The sequence below is a fragment of the Taudactylus pleione genome, unplaced genomic scaffold (assembly GCF_031769625.1).
Source record: "Taudactylus pleione unplaced genomic scaffold, aTauple2 ptg000095l, whole genome shotgun sequence".
Classification (NCBI taxonomy): Eukaryota; Metazoa; Chordata; class Amphibia; order Anura; family Myobatrachidae; genus Taudactylus; species Taudactylus pleione.
The window spans coordinates 14,869,507-14,895,650 of record NW_028284497.1 but is presented as its reverse complement, the minus strand read 5'-3'; the positions used below and the strand labels follow the sequence as shown (position 1 = coordinate 14,895,650).

Genomic DNA, 26,144 nt, shown 5'->3' with positions numbered 1-26,144 from the left:
GTAAGAACCAAACAAATTTCAGCTGTCATTTTTCTAGCAGAGATAAGAAGAAATTGCAGCTACTGCAGTGTCTGCTAGATTGGGTAACTATCAGCAACTTTTCCAGTGCAGCGGTTGTCATTACTTTCTCTCCATCTGTGTTTTCTTAAATGTAATGAACATATGTATATAACATCCATGCAGTTGATGTTGGTGGCGCTCTGTTCCTTTGTTCCATTACGTCATTATTGTATATTCTACATGCACACATTAGGCAAGAGTAGCAGAGTTGTACAAGGAAAGTTGTGTCAATGTCTCCGTCCATGTTTTACACGTTACTAGATAATATCATCATCCACAACGTGTAAAGAAAGCACCAACAATTAAATGTTAATTCCACAAAAAGCATTTGCTGCTTGTGTCAGTCTTCTCCTTTCTCTTTTCCTCACTGAATCTCTCTCTCCCTCCCCCTCTTCCTGTAACACAAATCGCAACTTCTCTTCAGACACAGTTCATCCCCTGCACACATCAGGAGAGACCCTGCTGGAAGTAAGCCTCACTTTCCCCCCACCTCTAACCCTCTGCTTTGGATCCCTCAATTCCTCACAGCTCAGAGCACTTTATCTGTACATTTACTTACCCCACTGTGTGTACAATCCTATACAACATCTGGGGTAATTCCTCCAAAGACCTCAACTTCTGGTATTGTTTTTCTTCCATAAAATTCCCACAAACCCATCTAATTCCCCTGCTAGCACCATAAAAACAAATAATCTTATATATAACCCCTCGACTCCTCCTCCCAATTTACACCCTAGGACACCATCTTTACAGTATAAAAGAAAGACTCTCCTACTCCCCCCCCCCCCCTTTATCTCTCCCACGTTTATCTTCCCTTCATCACTCTACCTTCATACACTTGTGTTGTGGCCCTTGCCTGGGGATGAGTGAGTTGGAAGGAGCCGACAGCTCTGGCAGCTTTTCTCTGGATAAAGAATTCCTCAACTCATTGAAAGGACGGATTCTGCTGGCAGAGCTGGTAAGTGATCGGCATCTCACCTTTACTTTTAGACCACGTCATACAACATTATCTTGGTATTTTTATTTAATATATTTATTTACAGAAATATATTTTGCTGTTTTATAGATTAAGGAAACTGCAGATATGCGTGTGTATATATATATATATATATATATATATATATGCTACCACAGAGAATCTCACCTATCTGCAGGTCATGCAGAACGTGCTAACTGTGTACTTTCATGTAACTGACAATTTATGTCTGTCATTACAGGTTCTCTGCTTTGTAATATTTATCTGTTTTGCTGCCTCCATTTCCTCCTATTTGGCAGCCCCACTGCTGGAACTTATCATCACACTCATCTTCCTCATTCTTTTCTCAAGCCGCTACCACCTGCGCGTCACCGCACTCAACTGGCCATGCACGGTGCGTAGACTACAAGAAATGTTGCAAAGATTTTCTAATACATTCCTGTCCATAGTTTTCATTTGTGTTAGAACATTTCAGGGTAGAAATATAAGTAAGAAATTTAAATTTGGCAGCAGTTGTGAAATAGTCATTATGTTATTCTGTTTAATTTGCCTGAGTTGGACAGATGGGAGACCAATAATTTAAAAGTATTGGTAGCAAGCAAGTTTAGTTTGACTAGCAAATGGAGTATCTAACTATTAAGTTGTTTCAGTTCACTCTGTATTAGGCCCTATTTATCACTAAATATTTGCAGCATATTCCCAGAAAACACCTTTTTCGGGGGATATTCGCAAATATAAAGTATCCCCAGATGTATTATGGAGGGATCACAGTCCTTCCATTTCTGGCCGCAGCTGCAATCCTCATAGGTTTCTATGGGGGATTCGATGCTGTCAGATTTGCCAAGCTCTAGAGTGCGAAGCATGCCGGAGCTTGGTTCCCGCAGCTAACACCATCTGAAGATGACTTTGTGCTGCTGTAATCTATGGGCTACACATAGCAAAACTAACCGGGTGAGGGTTCCTCTGGAACCCTCCCCAGCGATGGTTGCCGCACACACCTGGACAGTACGCCATGCGCAGTGGTCCCAATAGAAGAGTGAAGAGACGCTAATGCGGTCACTTCACTCCGAGCATATAGCAGGGATCATGGGCTGATTTTGGAGCCCATGTCCCTGCGTGTGCTGTACAAACCATTCCTGCACTGTAATCGCATACTGAAATGAGATCATGGGTGCTAAATTCACGCCCAGATCGTATTGAGTATGTGATTATTGATAAATGAGCCCCTACGTATGGTATCTTCAGCAGAGTTATATACTCTATGTTGGGTATGCAGTGAGGGCACCAACGATTTTCTGTATGTACTTAGAGACACTCTTTTGCTTTCAGGATTTCCTGCGCTGTGTTTCTGCTGCTGTTATTTTTTTGGTAGTCTCAATTGTGGCCGCAGCTCGGAGCTCAGGAGAAGGGGGCGCAATCACCGCAGCAGTGAGTATTGCCTTATACCTAATATAAGTTATTAGCACCTCATACTCTGTCCTTTTGTCCCAATACAACTTTATATCTCATGAGCCAAATGTAATAGGGTGAGAGTTTAGAAAATATGAGAGCTTAGCAGTAAACTCTCACACTTTTTAAACTTAGCCAATGTAGTACGAGCTGAGAACATGCAAACTCACATGTTTTTAGACTCAAAACCCTCTCACGATTTAAACTCTCAGATGTTTTCCCATTTTTGAAGATAAAACTCGACCAATGTAATAGTGTGAACGTTTACTGCTAATCTCACATTTTCTAAACTCTCACCCTATTACATTTGGCCCCATATGTCTAATCTTATATTGTTTAACTCACTGACATATACAAGTATCACTGTTAACTAAGTGGTTTGTAGAGCACATCTTTGGCCCTTGTATAGGTTGCTGACCTAAATGGTATTCCGGTGCACTGCATTGCTAGTGAATGATCGGCACACTTTACCAACTGATTAGTGGTTCTGCTGAATGTTATACAGTTCCGTATGTAAGCCAGGAGGTGACACAGTCTCATCACATTGCTGCTACCTTATCCAGCTGCGCTTCCCTAACCCACAGACCAGAATAGAGGCCAGAATGAGTTTGCCCAGGGTCCCATGGGGTCTTATTTCTCCTCTGTTTGTCCACATTATATTCACCGTAAGAGCTGTACTTTATTGCTTCCAATTGGGTGTAGATTTGAATCTGAAATTTGAATTATACAGAGTTGTGTCCAAATGCTCAGCTGCTCAATTAATGAATTAGTATGAGAAACAATATTGTTGTAATACACTAATAAATGTCAAAATAAATGACTAAAAAATACTGATATCAATGTTGCAAAATTAGTTTTGTATCACTTTCATAGAGCTGATGCATAGTTGAGCACAAGTCAGTTTTGCGGATGTATCTTCAGTGTTTTAGCACAGTGCATGCTCCAGGGGTGACGGCACAAATTTATGGGCGACTCTGAGTCGGTTGCATCTTCCTGTGTGCTGAAGGGGTGTAAAGTTGGCAAAGTTAAGTGAGGAATTGGCAATGCAACTGCTGGCTTAGCAGAGTGAAGCGTACACAAAGTTATTCCTGTTGTCAGATGGATCTTGCACCGATAGGGTTGATAATGTGACAGTTATGAAACCAGGTGTATAGTAAGGGTGTTGTGGTTGCTTTTAGGCAAATATAGGCATTTAGTCGACATGAGTACCAATACATTTTTATAGTTAAAACAATGCAAAGTGTTAAAACTTTTTCTCTAGAACCATTCATGAAGTATATATACTTGGGCTATAAAGAAAAAACAGGCAGAATATTTGCTTTTTGCCGAAAACCAGATCAATATTAATCTTCAAGAAAAGCTTGAAGTTGAGATCAAAGTTAAGACCTAGAATATGTAAAGTTTTAGGGGGAGATTTATGAAATCTTGGAAAGAGAAAAAGTACCAACCAATCAGCTTTAGCTGTCACATTACCGGCTGTGTCTTAAAAATGACAGTTTGGGGCTGATTAGTTGGTACTTTTTTCTCTCCACTTTATCTCTTTTTAAGATTTGATAAATCTCCCCATTAGTGTAAGCATCTAGTGTAACTCTTTCTTTCCTAGGGGCCTATTTATCATACTAAAATAGAAAACAACTGTTTTTGTTAAGATGGTATTTGCCAATTGTAGCCTTGGGGCATCTCCTTGTTAGGTGCTACAGGTTCATTGGGGTTAATATCAAAGAAAGCCTGACTCAATTAGGATGCATGGAAAGTAGTTGCCTCCCAGGAACATTCCTCCAAGCTGTAACGTCCATATAATTAAATATTGGAGCTGGACACAATGTGTACAGTTTGTTCCACAATATACGGAGGAGGACCCTACAGCTGGGCATGTGGAGGAGGAATGCTTCCAGCAGGGGATGACGTGACAAGCCTCTTTTGGTACACAATACAAATTGCGAATCTCAAGCATAGAACATGGGAGCTTACATATTTACTGTTAAATGACAAATCTGCTCCAAGACAAGACAGAGTCAGATTAACAATCAGACAATCTTGCAGATAAACGCCCATTAGTTTTACTAACCAGCTAACTGTCCAGCTTTCAGAATAGGATGGAATATCAGTAATTAGTATAAAATGAGTTCTTCTAGGTAGACTGATGTTCAGGATTATAATAGGCAAACTGCAGCAGGTAAAATGTCTTCCTAGTCGGCTGTTAAAACAAAATGTAAGCCACAAATATTGCTTAAGGCATTGATTTACTAATTACATCTGTTCATTACATTGCGGGTGATAGATTCTAAAAAGACAAAATTGTATCTTTGTCAGAAATAGTTGTTTCTTGACCCCCCTGTTAACAGATCAATACAGTATGATTTAAGAAAAGTTGCACTGTTTCAGTGGAAGATAGCAATACATTTAAGGGAATGAAATGGGTTAGTTAGAAAAACCTGTATCATCACTCTGAGGTTTGTTTTGTGACAATGAAGCGTGGAAAGCTTAGTAATAATATACAAAGATATAGAATACCCCGACCCCAAGGATATAGGCAACAGCTGCAGAAGACAAATGCAAAGTCTTGGTCCTCCCACAGATTGGCAGGATGTAATACAGCAGTGCACTGTCTGAGATAGACATACTGTCATTGCATCATGGAGACTGTAGAGAACCTCTTTTTAATAACTTCAAGTGGACACAGGAATAAGATCGAAAACTTAAGCAACCCGTCAGGTTAAAGAAAGAGTGTGAATCCTGGGAAAGGCATGACTATTATGGATAATGTTATAAACTTGTGCCCAGAATGGCTGAGAGTTTAGAATGTGTAAAATATTCTCAGATGGCAAGATGGACTCAATGAAGACACTCTTTTTCACCAATGTGAGGACTTATCAGTGTTAGCTTTTTTTGAGTATCCATGATCTAACGGTAACTCCAAAATGAAACCTGCAAAATGAAAGAGACCCATCCGGCATTTCGTGAATTTAGGTGGTGAGCAGCCTACAGATTTTCAAGGTCAAGGTCATGGTAGTCCATAAATGCTCATCCCCTTCCACTAAATGTCTCCATGGTTTTAGGGCTGGTAGCAAGCAGTCGTCAGTCACCTACTGAATGATTATGCTCACCCAAGAGCTTCTTTGAACAGTAAGGGCAGAGTGCATTTTCTATCTTTGTATAACAATCTGGCGAGGACACCACTGTTTATGCAAGGCAACGCGTTAGTATATATTACCTGCAAACTTTGGGACCTTCTGTTATATTTCCCAGTGTTTACATTTATGCACCTTAATTAGCAATTCCAAAGCTACAGAGGATCCAGACATTCTAATAAGGACTGGAGATCGCTGCAAGTTTTCTTACTAATAGACACTTCCTTAAGGCAGACCTTGGACTGCTAACATTTACATTTATCGTTTATGAGTACTGCATTCAATTTGTGGAGCTGTGACACAGTATGATTTTATGCAGTAGCTGGAACGTGTTACATCATCTAGCTATAATATCTACAAGGTGCATTTAAATACTGCACAGACAGTGTAGATTGGCAAGGATAATATTGTGCAACATACAGAACAATTCATATGTCCATTACTGAGTATTTTCCTGAGGTCCTTATGATTATTGATTTCATCTATATTTGGAGCTGTCTCTGTGTTGTTATATTTTAGCAGGTCCTCATGAGTGACAGTTTGTAATTTTTATTTAAATATTGAATAAATCATTGCATATTTTTGCTGTTAGCGATTCAAAAATCTTTTTTTATACTATTATTATGATAATATATTTTTATTATTTCAGATTTTATTGAAATTAAGTACTGTACTGTATAGTTCTCCTTTTTTGATGTGTACTTTAAAAATGCTAATACTATTGACACATCGCTGATGTTAATCCTTTTTTTTGCTCAGCTCTTCGGATTTCTACTGGTTGGTGTATTCTCATATGATGCTTTCACGATTTACAAGACAGAAATCACAGAAAGAGCAGCTGAGTCAGGAGATGGTAAGCACTCATCATCCACGTACACATAATGGGTCTCATGCTGATTTGCATGCAATTATATCTATGGGTCTAATTCAGAGATTTAGACCCATGTGGAGATCTGTTTCTGCAATGACAGTCACAGTGCCCAAGACGCAGCATGATTGGCTGCTGCTGGCATTTGGGGGTGGCGACAGGGAGCTTTCCAGAAAATAGGGGCGTGTTGGCCCAGTTTTCTGGACGTGCCGGAGCCAGCGGAGCTCCTGCGTGGCTCTGCTATAGCGCCCATCTCTGAATCAAGCCCTAAATCGCAAAATGTGCCCTAAAATGCTTTTTGCTTGGCTCGCAGATACCTGCTGCTCAGAAAGGGTAATATATTTGTATATGAATGTATTTATATGAACCTAGTTTACTCCAGGAGATGTGTCTTGACAGTGTTAGTAATTCATTATTACTCTGCACAATTCATACACAGTATAGTCCACATCTAGTCAGTGTTAAGTACTCTTTTAACGATCAAGTGGGAATTTGGTCTCTTGCTGTGGACCAATTGGATATACAATGCAATAATGCAGCATCAACAAAGCAATAGTAATAGCATTGGTTGGAGGTATACAGATACACTCAGCCAATCAGAAAGGGCCACTGGTCATCATTATCATTAGTTTGCATTTTGCTAGCACCCACAAGTGTTCTGACTCCTAACAGGCATATATATGCGTATTTCTTGTTGTCAGCATTTACTGTACTTTACTCAGGCGTACACACAATTTCCATTTCACCTCTCTAAGCTCGAGGAGTCGTAGGGGGAATTCAATTAGCCGTGGTAATGCACAATTAGCACTTAACAGGATCTTTTTTAGGGATCTCGGCAGGCTCCGAAAAAAAACCCTGATAATTATTTGGTGCATCGGGCAGTGAAAACACCTAGGTCTGTGAACTTATCACAAATTCTATGTGTTTTCATCTGAAAACAGATAATTTTTGGGTGCAAAAAACAGGCTTTAATTAATTTGTCCGAAGGTAAAAAATGCAAAAAACTCCCGTTTTTTTGTGCCCGAAAAAATTATCGGGGCTAATTTTTAATTGCCCCCGTAGATGCAAAAAGTTCCCAGTGGCATAGGGATGAATGGGTAAGAATTATTTGCATACGGATGCAGAAGAGAAAAAAAAATTGTGTTTACATCGAACTTAACATGAGCCCCACTGTAAGCTTAATCTATGTACATACAGTTCACACTCTGCACATACCAAGGCAAAGTGCTAACCCTTTTTCTCAGTTAAAAAACAGATGGCAGTATACCCGAGGCCATGCGCTATAACTATTGTGATATAGTCGGGGTAGGGGGTCCCTCTCCTGGGGTAGATGGACACCTCCTTGCACACAGCAGCCACAGCACACCAGTCCAGGTTTTCGTGCAAGCTGGTCGGAACCAGTTTTATTGTGCAATATAAACAACAAAATAAACCGAACATACAAATAAATCCTAGCCCGTCTGGGCACTAACTAGACAGGTTATTCCCTCTCTACAAGTGGCAGGGCCTACTGCCTTACCACAAACACAAACACAGCACTTTCAAATATCACAGTGTCTCTGAACAAACCTCAGTGTCTTAGAGAGTTTCTAATGCCCACTTTATGGCCAAAGCTTCTTTCTCGATCGTGGCATAGTTTCTCTCAGGCACATTCAATTTCCTGCTTAAGTAAAAAATAGCGTGTTCTTCACCCTCTTTACTCTGGGACAGGATCGCTCCTATGCCTACATCTGATGCATCAGTTTGCACAACAAAGGGGTAATCAGAACTGGTTGGGTACACAATGTAATTTTTATCTCCTGAAAAGCCTTCTCTGCTTCAGGACTCCATTTAACCATGACTTTCTGTTTGCCTTTGGTAAGGTCAGTCAGTGGGACTGCAAAATTGGGTATAAATCTCCTATAATACCCAGTAATCCCTAAGAAGGCTCTTACCTGCTTCTTATTCAGGGGTCGTGGCCAGTTTTGTATGCCTCAATTTTATTAAGCTGTGGCTTTATCAAACCTCTGCCAATGGTGTATCCAAGATACTTTACTTCTTCCATCCCTAGGCAACATTTTTTTGGGTTGGCTGTCAATCCTGCCTTATAGATGGAGTCCAACACTGCTTGTACTCTGGGCAAGTGAGACTGCCAATCAGGACTATGAATGACCACATCATCTAGATAAGCAGCAGCATACTGGGGCCTTAGAATTCTGTCCATCATCCTTTGAAAGGTAGCAGGTGCCCCATGTAGCCCAAAGGGCAACATCTTGTATTGGAATAACCCTTCTGGTGCAGAAAAAGCTGTCTTTTCTTTGGCATTCTCAGTTAACGGCACTTGCCAATACCCTTTGGTTAAGTCTAGAGTGGTTAAATACCTGGCTATTCCTAGTCTTTCAATTAGTTCATCCACCCTAGGCATTGGGTAGGCATCGAATTTTGACACACTGTTCAATTTTTGGAAATCGTTGCAGAAACGCACACTCCCGTCAGGCTTTGGAATAAGCACAATGGAACTTGACCACTCACTATGTGATTCTTCAATTACACCCAATTCCAAAATGTTTAAAATTTCTTTAGACACTGAGGACCTCATTCAGAGTCGGTCGTTGCGGCCACCGATGTTCGCTAAACTGCGCATGTGTAAAGTTCGCAATGCGCGTGCGCAAACTAGCCGCTACGATCAGAAATTTCTCTTTCCTTGAACACAGCCAGGTTGGTAGTTTGAGTGACAGATTGAGGCGTTTGTGGGTGGTAACAGGGGAAGGTGCTTGAAAACGGGGAAGTGGAGATCCAAACGCAGGCGTGCCTAATTATGCGAACGGCGTTTTATGGGAGTGCATAATTAACAAAGTAGTGTCATGGCACACGTGACATGGGAGGTTTTACACTGACATGATCGTAGAGCTTAAGAGAAGGTATGGTCAACCTTTAGCTCTACGACCAGTTCCGATGGTTCCCGATGCTCGCGATTAATCCTTTTATGGCTGGAGATGACGTGTAATGCGTACGAGAAGGGGGCGTTTTTTTTGCGTTCCGACTGCTTCCTCCCCTTGGTCGGTCAGCTAACGATCCGACCTTAGGGACGCAACATGTGAGTGCATCATTTGCATATCCGGCCCCTTTTCAAGTACGACCGTGCGGCCGCAACGACCGACTCTGAATGAGGTCCTGATTCTCTTTGGGCTTCTGGTAACCTATAGGGCTTTAGGTTAATCTTAACCCCTGGGTCAGTGATTATATCATGTTTAATGACCGTGGTTTTCCCTGGTATGTCTGAAAACAAAACCCTATTTCTGATAAGAAATTCCTTAACTTCCTGCTGTTGAACTGCCGACAGGATTTTAGCTACTGTCTCTTTCGGGAATCAAGGGCCCTGGGTTTACTGGAGGGGCTGGGACGGCTGACAGAGCTGCTCTATCCTTCCAAGGTTATATAATATTTACATGGTATATCTGCTCTGGCTTTCTTTTCTCAGGCTGGTAAACTTTATAATTAACTTCCCCCACTTTTTCTAGAATTTCAAAGGGTCCTTGCCACTTAGCCAGAAGTTTATTTTCTACTGTGGGAACCAACACTCTGAGGGGAATTCAATTAGAGGCGAAAAGCCATATTCGCCTGTTTTTTTGTGAAAAATTCGCCTAAAATAAATTCGCCAAATTCAATTCCAGGACAATTTCGCCTAAGTGGAAACAATTCTCCAAAAATGATTCTCCAATCAATAGCTGGTGAAAAGAAATGCAAAATCTTTATTTTGGGGTGCAAACGTGGGGAAACAACTCAGACCCCTTGGGACAGCCCCCCAAAGGACAAATACGCAAAAAAAACCAGAAACTAAAACCTAAGAACACCCCAAAAAAGACATGTCATTTTTGGGGTGTAAATTTAAAAAGTGGGGGGATAAACATTAAAAGTAGCGAAAAATACTTCTTGGGGGTCCACAAGTATGGGTCAGGTGTTTTTGGGATTGCAGGTGCATGCAGCAGGTGGATTTTTCACGGTTTTTAAAAGTTCACTTTAGAGACATAAAAACATGCTTGCACCCATTTTCAAGCTCCCCAAATTTGTCTGGACTACTTATTTTCACCAAAAAATACAGCTTTATGCCATCTTCAACACTTTTACAAAGATGCTAATAGCAAGCAATTTACACAACTTAAGTACGCAAAACAGTTTATTAGGGCTATTATACACATCTATATTGATTCCCTATGTTAGTGCATCTTTTTCTGGGGTACAGACTGATTTCCCCAATTCTTTCAGTACTTTTCACCTGTTCCGCATTCGCCTATTTCCGTGTTCGCCTGTTTTGCAATTGAATTAGGCGAAAAGCGGGGACGAGCACGGAATAAATTCGCCTCTGAAACAGGCGAATGAAATGAACAGTCGGACAGGCGAAAACTTCACCTCTAATTGAATATGGCTCTCTGTCCCCAGGAGCAAAGACGCGTAACTGAGCATTGCGGTTGTATACCCTCTGCTGTGCCTGTTGGGCCCGTTCCAAGTGCTCTCTCACTATCAGCACCACAGCAGCGATTCTTTCCTGCATTTGGGAAACATGCTCAATAACAGTTTTATATGGACTGGACTGCCCCTCCCATGTCTCTTTGGCAATGTCTAGTAATCCGCTTGGGTGTCTCCCGTACAACAAATCGAAAGGTGAAAACCCGGTGGAGGATTGGGGAACCTCTCTTATGGCCAACAACAAATAAGGCAATAAGTAATCCCAATCTCTAGCATCTTTGTCCACTACTTTCTTTATCATGTGTTTTAAAGTTTTGTTAAACCCCTACACTAACCCATCGGTTTGGGGGTGATACACAGAAGTTCTTAACTGATCAATTTTAAACAGGCGGCATAACTCTTTCATGATTTCTTACATAAATGGAGTACCTTGGTTAGTCAGGATTTCTTAGGTAGTCCCAATCTGCTAAAGACATAGACTAATTCTGCTAAAGACATGGACTAATTCGCAATACGTCTTTGTTGACATATTGTGCAATGGTATTGCTTCCGGGTACCTGGTAGCGTAATCCATTATCACCAGAATATATTGATGGCCCCGGGCAGACTTCATTAACGGTCCAACCAAATCCATAGCTATTCTTTCAAATGGAACTCAATAATGGGTAATGGGACAAGTGGACTTTTAAAATGCAGTCTTGGAGCATGATAATGACATTCAGGGCAGGACGCACAATAGTCAGAAACCTCTTTATGGACCCCAGGCCAGAAAAACCTCTGTAATATTCACTCAGTGTTTTTTTCTACCCCTAGGTGACCTGCAGTTATGTGACCATGTGCCAGGTCTAACACGGTTCGTCTATATGCCTTTGGAACTATTAATTGTTCCACAACATCTTCCCCTTTCTTAGTCACCTGATACAAAAAATCCTGGCGTACTGCCATGTGAGGATATGACAACGGACTATCAGGGTCTATGGGTTTACCATCAATCACTTTTACATTTTCCCTGGCTTTTACCAGAGCGGTGTCATTTAACTGCTCCACGGCAATGATCTCTTTTCTGACTTCAAGATCAGGCAGACGATCAACTGGCTCCATAGGACTTCCCATCTCAGTAGGAGGCACATCACTCTCAGCATTCTCTGGTTCACCAATCATGCTAGAAAAGGGGACACTTTCCACAATCTGTGGTCCTGTTAGAGTCTCTGGCTGCAGCCATTTTGTGGTAAGACGGACGAGGTCATGCATTTGTGAGCGTGGAGGCTTTTCTGTTCGGAACTCCCAGCGGTGGACTCATTGGGCGCGAACAAATACTGTGTCTCCCAATCGAGTTAAGATTTCCTGTTTCAACTTAACATAGTCTTTCGCATCAGTCAGGCACAAGTCATAGTAGGCTTTCTGTGGTTCTCCCGACAGGAAGGGTGCCACCAGACTTGCCCACTGCTCTTTAGGCCAAATCTCTCTTTCTGCGGTTCTTTCAAAGGCCGTAAGATACACTTCCACATCATCATTCTGGGTCATCTTTTGCAGAAAGTGACTGGCCCATATGGTGTGAGTGTGAGTTGGAAGAGCCGGGGAAGCATCTCCAGACCAGACTACTAGCTGTTGTACCACCTCTCTTAAGGCCTGGTGGGTTTCCTCTATGGCGACTTGTTGCCTCTAGGTGGTCTCCAAGGCCAATAATTGCACATTGTTGGATTCCTGCTGAGCTCTGGTAGTTTCCTGCTGAGCTCTGTTAGTTTGCTGCTGAGCTCTGGAAGCTTCTTGCTGAGCCCTGGTAGCTTCTTGCTGAGCTTTGTTAGTTTCCTGCTGAGTTTTGCTAGCTTGGAGCAAGGCCTTAACAATGTCCTCCATGTTGTCTTTAGGTGTAGGTTGGAAGCGGTATCTGGCTTCTCTAAGCATCTACCGATGCCCCCTTCATGGATTCCATAAAACCCAGGTTGACATCCAAACAACAAATTGGTGTCTGTCTCTTTAAATTTTCAATGCAAAACTTTTTCCTCTTGTTGCAGTTTTCCGTGTGTTTGCCCGCATTCTCCACCACTTGTGATATAGTTGGGGTAGGCGGTCCCTCTCCTGGGGTAGATGGACACCTCCTTACACACAGCAGCCAGGAAACAGCACACCAGTCCAGGGTTTTCATGCAGGCTGGTCGGAACCAGTTTTATTAGGCAATATAAACAACAAAATAAACAAAACATAAAATAAATCCTAGCCCCTCTGGGCACTAACTAGACAGGTTATTCCCTCTCTACAAGTGGCAGGGCCTACTGCCTTACCACAAACACAAACACAGCACTTTCAAATATTTTTTTTAAAACACATATGAAAGGAATCTGGGACATACATATATGCCATCCCAGACTTCTCCAGTGCTTCTATCACACTATCTAGAGCTAACATCTTCTGCAAGGATGTACAATATTACATACAAAACCAGGCAGTTTGCAATGTAGATAACATATTTAAATCAAGTATAATACAAAGCATTACCTGGTAATTGTCTTCCACATAACATGTCTAGTGGCACTATTTATCAAGACAACAAAGCCTTAAATCCTGTGATGCAGCCTATTTATCATGCTTAGCGGCAGTACTTAACTGTATAACTGTTTCCTCAAATCACAAATGACACCTCTGGATGGCAGAAGCTGGGGTAGTAATGGCAGTACTTGTATAACTGTTTCCTCAAATCACAAACGACACCTCAGGATGGCAATATCTGGGGAAGTACTGAGGAATTTTTTTATTATTATTTTTATTCATTTTAATTTTTTTATATAAGTTTTTGTTTTGTTGTTGAATCTTGTACTGGAGTTCCAAGTCTTGAATTCCAGTTCCAGTGTGCATGTGGGAGCCGGGTAGCCAGGTAGACAACTGACTGGCTTGGCGAGAAGACTGCTAGTGGCCAGTGTCACTTGGGAGATGAGGATAGAGCAGCAATATAACATTTTTGTTTAAGAGGTGTCTTGGTGAATAGACCCATAGGTCTGATAAGAGAGCTATGGCAACTGCGTCAAAATTTTTATTTTTAATATAATGATGTGGTACACTGCAATGTATAAATGATTTAATCAATTTTGACTAGAATATAGTAAGTAATATAATGGTACTGATTACAGCAACCACTGTCCCCATAAAGATTACACTTTATTACACCAACCTCTGCAGAAGGCCAGGTCCAATTTCTCTTTGATACCACATCACCTATCATAATTTGCTTGTTTTTGTCTTAGGTGCTGATGCGTAATGACCACACGAGAGGACTGGAAATTGACACACGGGAGATATAACTGAGATATATTGATAATTCATGGTTACTTTCATCATCATAATGGATTCAAACCTCATTTTCAATGCACCTTTCACTTATTCTGAAATCTCAGTATATATTCACAATCTTCTAATGAGCCGATACAACTAAGTGCATTTGTTGCGGAGATATACAATGTGAAGGTTATATTGAGTGCGTGCCTTATTAAATGTGTGATTCTTTTACAAAGAAGACTTGTGTGATCAACAGGGATAATATGTGTAAATATTGCTCTGCCATAAGAACATTAAATAATGTTTTGAGGGCAGATAAGACTAATTTTCATATTTTCACACACTTAAACTTATATTATACAGAATGTCCATTACAGGGTATATAGTAAATTATTAGGTCAACATTTACAATGCTTTAGCCGCCAGGAGCAGGTAAGTCACCACTGGGCCACCAGGGTTGCAGGTCCGTAACAAGGGGCGTGTGCGACCAGTGCCATCGCATAGAGTGGAGAGCTCTGTGGGAGGCACCGTCACTGCTCCACGGCCTTTGCTTTTGGCTAGCAGGGTCTTGGAGTGGAATCCGGCAGCCAGTATCACTTTGACAGTGCCGTCCTGAGTGTCCTTTAAACGCTCCAAGCATGCCATGCACCCTGCCACCTGTTAGTACAGCCGCACGGAGCGTGCTGCAGTTCCTGGTGCTAGTGGCCCACCCACCTCTGCACAATGTCATGACGTCATGGCTCAGGAGGCGGGGGCGGCACAGGGAGCTTGGAAGCCCTGTAATGGCACGGCAGGGACATTATAATTTGGTGATATTTGATCAGTGTCTACATGATGAATGTCGTCATGGTCAATGCCGACATTATGACTATGTTGCATGTCGACATGACTGGCAATATATCATACTATATACCATTACTGGACCAATAAACTGAAAAGACAAATTGTCTGATCTGCTACTAAATAAATGTACAAATATATGAGTAATTCCCTTATATTAACAGAATATGAGATATTTGGCATTGTATTCATATGTGCTGTGCAATAAAGTTCAAGCTATTGTTCTTTGTTATCTGTATCATGTGCACGTGTAGTATACACAGTATCGCAATATGAACCCAAGGAAAAGAAATACATTATTACAGGCAATGAGCAATAGATATTATGTTGCTCATCTGTCAGAGGATATGTAGCGGATCTTGTAGTCAGACAGTCTGAGTCTGATGCACAACAAAACCGTTCCATAGGGAGTAAACAATTCAAAGTCGGTACATAGTAGATCAGACGCACTATGGGTTTTTACAAGCCAAGTCCTGTAAATAGAACCAGGCTAATACATGAGTAACCTACACAGAGGGTCCAGTGAACAATACATCAAGGGAGGGTCCAGAACCGAGCTGAGTTGGTACACAAGGATAACACTCAGAGGGGCAGGTAACAAGCTAGTTACAAACCAGGTATGGAACTGAATCATCCAGCACATAGGGCCATATTCAATTTGAGGCGAAAACCCGTTATCGGCGATAAATTATCGCCGATGACGTCATTTTCGCCTTTTATCATTATCCCTGTTTTTTTACATTGACTTTTCGCACCGGCGAAAAGTCAATGTAAAAAAACGGGGATAATTCTTTGCCAGCAAAAAAAAAGTGCAAAATTGGGGTTTAGGGGTGCAGGCTTAAAAAAAATAGCCTGCACCCCTGGGAATGGTCCTTAAAAATGATCTGTGTCAAAAAAAAGTTTAAAAAAAAAAAAAATAGGGACACCCCAAAAAAATGAGTTAAATTTAGGGGGTTAAAAAAAAAAAAATATGGGGAACAAGTTTTAAACTAACAAACTAACAAAATAAATTCTGGAGGGGTTCCCAAGTATGCGGCAGGTGTTTTAAAGAATGCGGGTGGTAGCGGCAGGGCATTTTTGAAGAATTTTAAAAATGCACCTTAGGGACTTAAAAATATGCTTGCACCCATTTTCATGTACCCCAAATTTGATGCACCTAGTTTTTTTTTGTAAAAAAAAAAAGCTAAGTGCACTTCTTCACCCCTTCTTCCCTGTCAGAAAAAAACACCTGCCGCGGCTATTTAAAAACCATACTTATCTTCCACAGGCCAAAACGGGGGTACCCATAGTGATCCCCCATGTCAGGACATCATTAGGGGGGTCCCTGGATGCTTTCCCGAAAATTCCCAAATTTTTTCCGATACTTACCTATCCGCCGGGTCCCGTTTTCGCTGCTTTCTAATTGAATATGGGGATAAAGCGGGACTTTATCCCTGCAAAACCTCCGATGTGCAGCGAAAAGTCCAGCACGGACTTTTCACTCCCATATTAAATAACCCCCTTAGTGTCAGGTGAGTTGCCCTATTATAAGTAAACGGGCTGTGTCTCATGGTCCAAACATGTGTCTCCATCCTGCCCAAGTGTGCGCCAGCAGATCTGCACTGGACAAAATTGTGATTGCTCAGCTCCCTTTTGTCAGAGATGAATGGTTCATACACATGAACCTCCCTCAACCAATGCTGTATAGAATAGTGAAAACCCCATCAAAATCCGTCCAGTGGTTCAAGAGATTAGCCTGAACAAACAGACAGAGCCCTAAACTGGGGACTTTATTTTATATATATAGAAATGTATATATAGTTATATACTGTATATAATACAGAGTGTAAATATATAAAATAATAGTAAAATAATTTGTAAGTGTGACTTGTCACATGGCTGGAGATTGGGGGTAACTGTCTCAGCAGTGTTTGCACAGTTCCTCATTCTTTATAGCGCAGACAGCAGCAGAAGCTTCTGGCTGCATTGCAGGGAGAAGGGGGGGGGGGCTGTTCTGGCGGCAGGGGGAAGGGGGGCATCGGGATGCACTGCAGGGAGAAGGTCGGCTGTTCTGGCTCCAGGAGGGAATGAGGGCTTCTGGCTGCACTGCAGGGGGAAGGGGGCTTGTTTTGGGTGCAGGGGAAAGGTGGGTTTTGGTCTGGAAAGGGGGCTGTTCTTGCTGTACGAAGGAAGGTTGATTTCGGTCTGCAGGGGGAAAGGGGAATTTGGGCTGTACTGCAGGGGGGATTCAGGCTACACTGCAGGGTGAAGGGGGCAAGGCTGCAGGGGCAAGGGGGTTGTTCTGGCCCGAAGGGGGAAGGGGCCTTAGAAGGGCTGTGGGGAGGGAGGGAGTGAGCAGGTCACAATGGCTGTCAGGCAAGTGGAGATGGGCAGATAATGGCAGTAGTATGGTGGAGTACCTGAGCAGCGGGCTTGGAAGGGCTGTGGGGAGGGAGACTGCGGCCAGATAATGGCTATGGGGAGGGAGAAAGCGGCTTAGCATGGCTGTGGGGAGAAAGATGGCGGGCTTAGTATGGCTGTGGGGAGGGAGAAGGTGAGCTTAGCATGGCTGTGGTAAGGGAGATGTGCTAAGCATGGCTGTGGTGAGAGAGATGGGCTTAGCATGGCTGTTGGGAGGGAGAAGGTGAGCTTAGCATGGCTGTGGTAAGGGAGATGTGCTTAGCATGGCTTTGGGGAGGGAGAAGGCGGGGAGATAATGGCTTTGAGGAAGGAGAAGGCGGGCTTAGAATGGTTGTGGGGAGGAAAGATTTGGAGCAGCCGGAAAGGGGACACTGCCGGCTGCACTGCGACCCCAAAGTGGTGGCACCCCTATTCGGCCACACTGGTCGAACGGCCCACGAGGCGACCCTGCTGTTATAGGCGCCCTGCAAGCCCTGCCCTCTAAGTCTTGCGCCCTGGGTGGTGGCACCAATCCTAAACAATGGACTCCTCTAGGTAGGTACCCATATAATGCAGTAGTCTGCCACCACCTGAAGTAAAAGGACCACAGGTACCCAAATCTCTTTAGTCACAATTATGCAGTCTCTGAGACACAAACTCTTGGTTAATTACTCCTAACTCTAGCAATATCAATAATAGTTTAGGTTAGCCTAAGCGATCACACCTTATTCAGAGGCTAATGTTCCAGAGGGGAACGGCGGCCGTGATGCCGCCGGTCTAAATCCCGACACCGGAATCCAGAAGGACGCCAGCCCCAAGGAGGTAAGGCTGAGGCTCCCTTAGCTGTTAGCAGTGGGGGGGGGGGAGGGTTGGGTTTAGGTACCATAGCGGGTTAGGAGTTAGGTTTTGGGGGAGAGGTTATGGTTAGGCTCACCTAGGGGGGGAGGGTTAGGGTTAGGCACCACTGGGGGAGGGGTTATGGTTAGGTACTAAGGGGGTAGCAGTGGCGTAACTAGGGCAGGGCGGGCGGGGTTCGTTCCCTGGGCGCCGTTGGACCGGCGGCGCAGGGGGGCGCCGCCGGCCACGGTACCGGCCCGCCCGCCCTAGTTAGCCAGTGTAGCGCTGACTGCAGTGAGTGCGGTCAGCGCTACACATTTACACAGGACCGGCGCTAGGCTTCCAGCACCGGTCCTGTGCTGCACGCCTGAGCCCGTTCCCTCCCCCTGAGCGCTTGCCCAATAGCGCCAGGAGGCGTGCTCAGGCTGTGCATAACACACGCATCGCCGCCAGCGCTGGCGGCGATGCGTGTGTTAAACAGCAGCCAATGAGAGTCAGATAGACTCTCATTGACTGCTGCAGCACCCACTGCAAGAGCCGGACTTCCGTCCGGCTCCTGCAGTGGGTAATGGGACTGACGTCATGACTTCTGTCCCATAATGCTGAGCGCGCCCGCCCGGGCGGGAGCAGCGTCAAGAGCAGGAGCAGGACCAGGAGCAGAGATTCAGGTAAGTATATTTTTATATATATATATATATATATATTATTTTTTTTTTACCTATCTGCACAACGGGGGAGGGGGGTGGCTACTACTGGGGGGACCTCTACTGGGGGAGGGGTGGCTACTACTGTGGGGACCTCTACTGGGGGAGGGGTGGCTACTACTGGGGGGACCTCTACTGGGGGAGGGGTGGCTACTACTGGGGGGACCTCTACTGGGGGAGGGGTGGCTACTACTGGGGGCACCATTGGGAGGACCTACTCTATTGGGGACTACTACTTGGGGGGGAACTACCACTGGGGGCATTATAAAAGGGGCCTACTAGAGGCACTACACTCGGGGGACCACTACTGGGGGAAATAATAGGAAGGGCCACTACAGGGGGCACTGGATAGGGGGGATCACTACAGGGTGCCTGCATAAGGGGACCACTACTGGGAAAACTGCATGGGGGGGACTACTGCTGGGTCACTATATAAAGGGCACTGCATAGGGGGGGTATTACTACTGGGGGCACCATATAAAGGGCACTGCATAAGGGGATACTGCTACTGGGCGCACTGCATTGTGGGGACTGCTACTGGGGGCACTGTATAAGGGGGAACTCTACGTGGGGCACTGCATTTGGGGGGCCACTACTGGGGGTACTGAGTAAGGGGAACTAATTGGGGGCTGTATAAGTGGGACCACTACTGGGGATACTGTATAAGGGACACTACTATGGGCCTGCATAAGAGGGACCACAACTGCATACTGGGGGTACTGTATAAGGGGTACTACTGGGGTTAAGGTGCATATGGATAGGAATGTTCAGCGTGAAAATAAAGGGGTGTGTCATGTTGACACGCCCCATTTTTAAGTGACCACGCCCACTTCAGCGCGCGCACATATCGGTATGTTAGAGGGGGGGGCATTTTCAAATTTGCCCTGGGCTCCAAATACCCTAGTTACGCCACTGGGGGGGAGGGTTAGGTTTAGGCACGAAGGGGGGATATTTCGGTTTAGGTACTAACGGGGAAGGTTAGGGTGCTGGGTGGGGAGGGTTAGGGTTAGGCTACCAGAAGGGAGGGTTAGTATACTTACCATCCCCCTGTCGGGATACCAACCATCAGTATGCCACTGTTGGTATTTTGACAGGAGGCATCCTGATAGCCGGCAGACATCATGGCGTCTCTCCCATAGTTCAGAGGAGCAGCCAGGCGGACCGGAGGCAGAGGACACTTACTTAAGGTAAGTATTGTTTTGTTTTTTGTGTCAGCGGTTTCACTATAGTGGGCACTACTACTGGGGTCATTACTCAGGGGGCATTACTATTGGGGGCATTACATAGGGGGCACTGCACCACTCCTGGGGGCACTGCATAAGGGGCACTACCAGTACTGTGGGCTCTGCATAAGGGGCACCACTACTTGGGGCACTGAATAAAGGGCACCACTACTGGGAGAACTGCATAAGGGGCACTACCACTGTAGGTACTGCATAAGGGGCACTACTACTATTGGGGGAACTGCATAAGTGGCACCACTACTGGGGGCACTGCAAAAGGGGCATCACTACTGGGGTCACTGAATAAGGGACACTACAACTGTGGGCACTACATAAGGGGCACTGCATAAGGGGCACCACTATTGGGTGCACTGAATAAGGGGCACTATCACTGTGGGCACTGCATAAGGGGCACTACCACTGTTGCCACTGCATAAGGGGCACTACCACTGTGGGCACTGCATAAGGGGCACTGCCACTACTGAGGGCACTGCATAAGGGGCACCACTACTGGGGGCACTGCATAAGGGGCACCACTAAAATGGGCATTGCATAAGGGACACAACTGTTGTGGGCATTATATGTAAGGGGCACTACTGCTGTGGGAATTTTATAATGGGCACTACTACTGTGGGCATTATGTGTATTAGAGGCACTACTACTGTGGGCATTATGTGTATTAGGGGCACTACTACTGTGGGCATTATGTGTATTAGGGGCATTATTACTGTGGGCATTGTGTATAAGGGGCACAAATGTGGACATTGTGTAAAAGGGGCACTGCTGTGTGTCATACATGAATAAGGGACACTAATATGTGGTGTACTGTGAATCGGGTGAATCACGATTGTGCTACTGTGTGGCGTAATTTGAATTGGGAATACTATTGTGTGACCACACCCCTTTCTTTTGAGACCACGCCCCTTTTCCCCACCGCACTCTGTCCCTTCTTTGAAAAAGTGTTATGGGCGGTGGTGAGTTCCACCACTTCTCTAGGACAACTTTAAGCACTGGATATAAAGTCCCTTGTGTAGGGGGCATGTACAAAATTATAGGCTCAATCTATTTCTAATAAATTGCTCATTGGTCCTTACCCAGGAGAGAGGCACAGCTACTGTGTGTTTTGGAGTCCTGAGACACGAAACTCAGAACTCTAGTCTGAAATGAGGCACCTGATGATGCTGACTTGCAGACGCTGTATTCACAATCAGAGGCACTGGAGAAATACTGATAGGATACACTGCTGGCAGATTCAGGGACACTTGCAATGCTGACTGGAATACAGCAGACAGGTTTAGAGCCAGGACACAATTGCCTGTAAGAAGAGAATTGTTCTGGCAAAGTGCAAACAGCAGTTTTTGGTTTAAGTAGGGTGCCTGGGCACTGATAGGTTGGCTCATATGACCGAAGTTGCTGGAAACTGGTTTGTCAGAATGAATCATGTGACACAATCCAATATGACCACTCCCATGAAGTAGAACAGCAGGGACTGTTGTTTGCAGGAGGACTCAGGTGGGAAATAGGTGGCTAGGATGGAAACGGATGGCCGTGAGGTGACATTGCTGGACCAGATAAGTGGGTCTAAGACCCCGATTTGTGCTTTCCACACATTTTTATGATTGTAGAGATTTATGGATACTTTAGAAATTGTTATTTTTATCTAAAAACGTATTAAATATTTGCTGCCCATTAATCTCTTCAGAGGGGTTTGACACATAAGTTTTGCAGACTCCTGGCTGTCGGTGTCAAGCTGTGCCTGGAGACAGACATCTTTTTGAAGTCCTTGCTCGGTGTGTGAAAGTAATCTATATGCAGGGCCGGGACAAATGGATGCAGGTAGAGGATGTTTACAATCCCCTTATACATGGTGGAAACAATCTACAGGTTTAATTATTTTTCTAGTTTTATTGACCCATACAGGATGTCCTAAGTAATATACATACTAAAGCTGCATATACACTAGGTCGACTAGGACTAGACGCCCGTACACACAGCCAGATGCACCAATATATCAATACATATGTTCACAGACTCGATATGTCTGTGAACATATGTCTGTGAACAAGAAAAAAAAGGCGCAATATGAAAAATCGCACGTTGAGACAGAAAAAAGACTGACTAAGGCCCTGTATCTTTGTTTATGTTGTTCTCTGTTTCCATGGATATGTTACCAGCTATATGGGTCTATTTACTAAGCCTTGGATGGAGATAAAGTGAACAGAGATAAAGTACTAGCCAATCAACTCCTAACTGCCATGTCTTAGACTGTGTTTGAAAAATGGCAGTTAGGAGCTGATTGGTTGGTACGTATCTTATCTTATCGCCGTCCACTTTTTCCATACTTGCCTACTTTCCCAGGACTGTCAGGAGCCTCCCGAAAATCTGGTGCCGCTCCCGGCACCCCGCAAGAGTAGGCAAGTACCCCGCATTGTGTGCCAGCCCCCCGCGCCCGCAGGTGAAAGTGGGCGGTTGGGGGGGGCAATGACGCAATTCATGCAGAATCACGTCATCGTAGCCCCGCCCCCTGCTTTGTAATGCTGGTAATAGCGGCATTATAAAGCGGGGGCAGGGCCGCGATCACACAGATACGCCCCTGCTCCGCCCACTTCAGCCGTCCACACCCTCCCTGCTGCACCGACCTGACAGCCCCCTCCCAGATGGGCTGCCAGAAAGTCGGTAAGTATGACTTTATCTCCATCCAAGGCCTAGTAAATAGACCCCATAGAGTACTATACTATGAATACCTTAGGCAGGGGAGAATAGACTGAATTTCCCTGACTCATTTCAGTGCACCCTCAGATATTAACAGTTTACAACTTAAACCATGTTGTTCAACCATTATATATAGTACCAGTATCCGGAGGTATTGGAGTATTCGGCAAAGTCAGGAGTTTGTAATATATCCGCTGATCCTTACTATAATGAGCATTGAAATATTGAAATATAGTAAAGTGCTTTTTACAATTACGGTAATTAATGTGTGCATCATCCATTTCCTTTTTACATGTGCTAACATTATATGAGCCTGTGGTTATGGCTCTAAAGAAGGAGCTGCACGGACCTATTGGAGTTATATACATTATATATATATATATATATATATCCAATACATGTCCGGCACTCAATAAATCTATAGCCAAATTGCCAGGGTGCCCGAACCATCCATCATTGCATGAGGAACAAAATGGAAATGTACACAAGGACGCTATCAAATAAATGGTCGACGTTTCGGTGCCCGATATGCACCTTTTTCAAGACAATCTACATAACAACTGCAATAAAATACCTACAGCAATAAGTCTGCACTTTATTGCTGTAGGTATTTTATTGCGGTTGTTATGTAGATTATCTTGAAAAAGCTGCATATCAGGCACAGAAACGTCGACCATTTATTTGCGAGTGTTTGCATACAGTGCATGTGCGCATTTTTGTGTATTTTCTGAGCCTTACAGGACTCGATTGGATATGTCCTTCTGTGATGGATGTTTAGGGGCAGCAATAATGCGAGCATATGGGTTTGCCCTGTCCCTTGGGATTGTTATGGGCATGTATCGAAAACTGTGTGGGTTGTCGTGTGTATGAGTAAGGGAAGCCTGTCTTTCATTTCTTGCACCTTGCATGTATTCATGATGTACAAATGATGACGGTTTCCAGCGTCTGGCGTAAAATCAATGGGAGGCACGGGTTTGAATAGTCTGAAAAAGTGGGTGTTCCTCTAGTGCGCAATAAGCTGCCTGTGTTCAACTATAAGACAACTGGGGTAACACCTATACCCCACACAATTCACATAAATATAAAATACAAAGCTGGGGATCCCACCAGAAAAAGGAGGGAAAAAGACAGGCTGAAAAGAAACTAACTAATGTGCCTATCATACCATTGAGTTTTGTGAGTACGAACCTATGGGGATATTCCCCGAAATTATTTCATGTCGGGTGGAGGTGACACCATAATGAGAAATATAAGATTTTATTTATTGATTGTGCCTTTCTGATTTATATAAAGTGTGAGTGTTTTGTTTGGGGGGCATTGACCTTGCACACAATAGAAACTCTCTTATAAATTACAAAAAATATCTCTCAATAATACACGAGGATCGTTTGTGTTCTGTTTTTTATGTTTTTTTATATGTATCATCATATATTGCCTGTATTGCTGCTGGAAGAGACAGTAAAAGTAATACTTTTATTCATTTTATAGCGCCAGTGTATTTTTATAATCAGCGTATTTATTTAGGCATGGGTTTCAGCCTGACAGATGCTCTAACCTCCACATTGGTCTTATAGATTTATGCATTAGCATAAGGCAGTAATTCAGGCTTCCACGGCTGCCTGAAACTACAGCCAATTTGTGTGCGATTCAGAATCAGCCCTTTTATCTGCATGTCCTCGCCACGTGTACAATATTGTGCAATGCGCATGTATTCCATCATTTAAGCATACATAACACTTTTAATAAATTTTGCATGCTCACGTCCTGGCGACTGACGGATCCAAAATACATACATACATATACTATTATGGAACTCTTTAATTGCTTATAATACCCTTATACTTTATAATGGGTGGTTTACAGGTAAACATACATTTAGCTATGGGTATATCAAGGGGTAACTGAATAATAAGCATTAGTTAATCTTTTGTCCCTGTACAGTGTTTGGATGGGTCATCGACTCATCATTAATTATTTTTTATTTCTTTAAGTAGACTGTTTTGTTTTTTTTCTCATATCTTGAAAGTGCTCTATTCACTCTTCATGTATCTTTGTCTGTAAGGTATTTTGTTCAATGTGTTATTATTTCCTGTAGGGACTAATTAATATATTCTGAGAGTTGTGACGGGAGGGCTTGAATTCCGGAGATGATTGGCCATACTGGATTAATATTCTTATAGATTGTACGTAAGGAGTAAAGACTGGGATCCTTCTTTTTCTGTTCTATTCATTTATTTATATAATTTAACTTTGGTCCCCCTTTTACTAATCCCTGACATGTTACAACATAACGCCCTTGCTGTTGCTTCATTTTTTTACAATATAAGGCAGTGGTGTAAAGACATAATTTAATGATAAATCTATGTGATAGTCTCCCAACAGTTCTGAGATTCATACAACAGGAGAATTCAAGAATTCAGTGGACATTTGTTAAAGCTAGAAAATACCTAGAAGGGCAAGCTAGTGATGGACATGTAGGATTTGTCACACTTACCGACATTTTATCTGTCTCGGGGAAAGTCAGCAGTCGGGCAGTGATCGGGGAGGGGCCAGACCATCCGCATCATTAGGCCCCGCCCCTCACAGCAAAATCCCACATACTTTAATAGCTGCGGGGCCAAATTACCCGATTATCACAGAATCACATCATTAAGCCCCGCCACACAATGACGGACCACGGATTCCAGGTAAGTTTCTCCCAACTTCGCTAGGAAGTGGGTGGGATGTGGGAGAAGTGCCTACTCTTCTGTGGGTGCGGGGGCCTACCCAAAAAATTGGGAGCCTCCCATAACTTCCGGGAGTGCAGGCAAGTATGGGTTTTGTTCAATTCTATGTTACCGCAATTAAGAGAGAGAGCGCTTCCAATAGGAAGCCATTCCTCTGCCTTTACGACAGCCCAACCCGACTTTTAGGGGCTACAGCAAATGCAATCCCTAGAAGCCGGTGTTTGTGCGCATGTGCCAGTCCTGGCGCCTGCCATATTCATTGCTCACTGGCCAGGGCCTGGGACTGTCTCCTCTCCGGACTGCAGCACGGACAGTCCCCCTGGTCCTGGTTAGGAGCCGTTGCTGATCTGGATGATTATTTATAGTGGAATTAAACAGTTATTTTACTAAACCTAGCACCCAAAATGAAGCATGAATTCTGGCACATGGATACGTCTCTACTGCCTGTAAAGTAATTAAAGTTCAGAATAAGGTACATAAGGCAAATCAGTGCACAGACATCATTACAGAGAGTTAAACAAAA

General features: G+C 43.7%; 1 protein-coding gene across 1 annotated transcript; it reads left to right on the top strand.

The window, feature by feature from the left end:
• The first annotated feature begins 219 nt into the window (after positions 1-219).
• On the top strand, positions 220-15,250 carry CMTM5 (CKLF like MARVEL transmembrane domain containing 5). Its single transcript, XM_088470242.1, has 5 exons — positions 220-1,018; positions 1,278-1,430; positions 2,366-2,464; positions 6,376-6,469; positions 14,170-15,250. Exons 1-5 carry the CDS (start codon positions 923-925, stop codon positions 14,181-14,183), a joined length of 456 nt encoding a protein of 151 aa, XP_088326368.1. The 5' UTR covers positions 220-922; the 3' UTR covers positions 14,184-15,250.
• Positions 15,251-26,144: the final 10,894 nt, after the last annotated feature.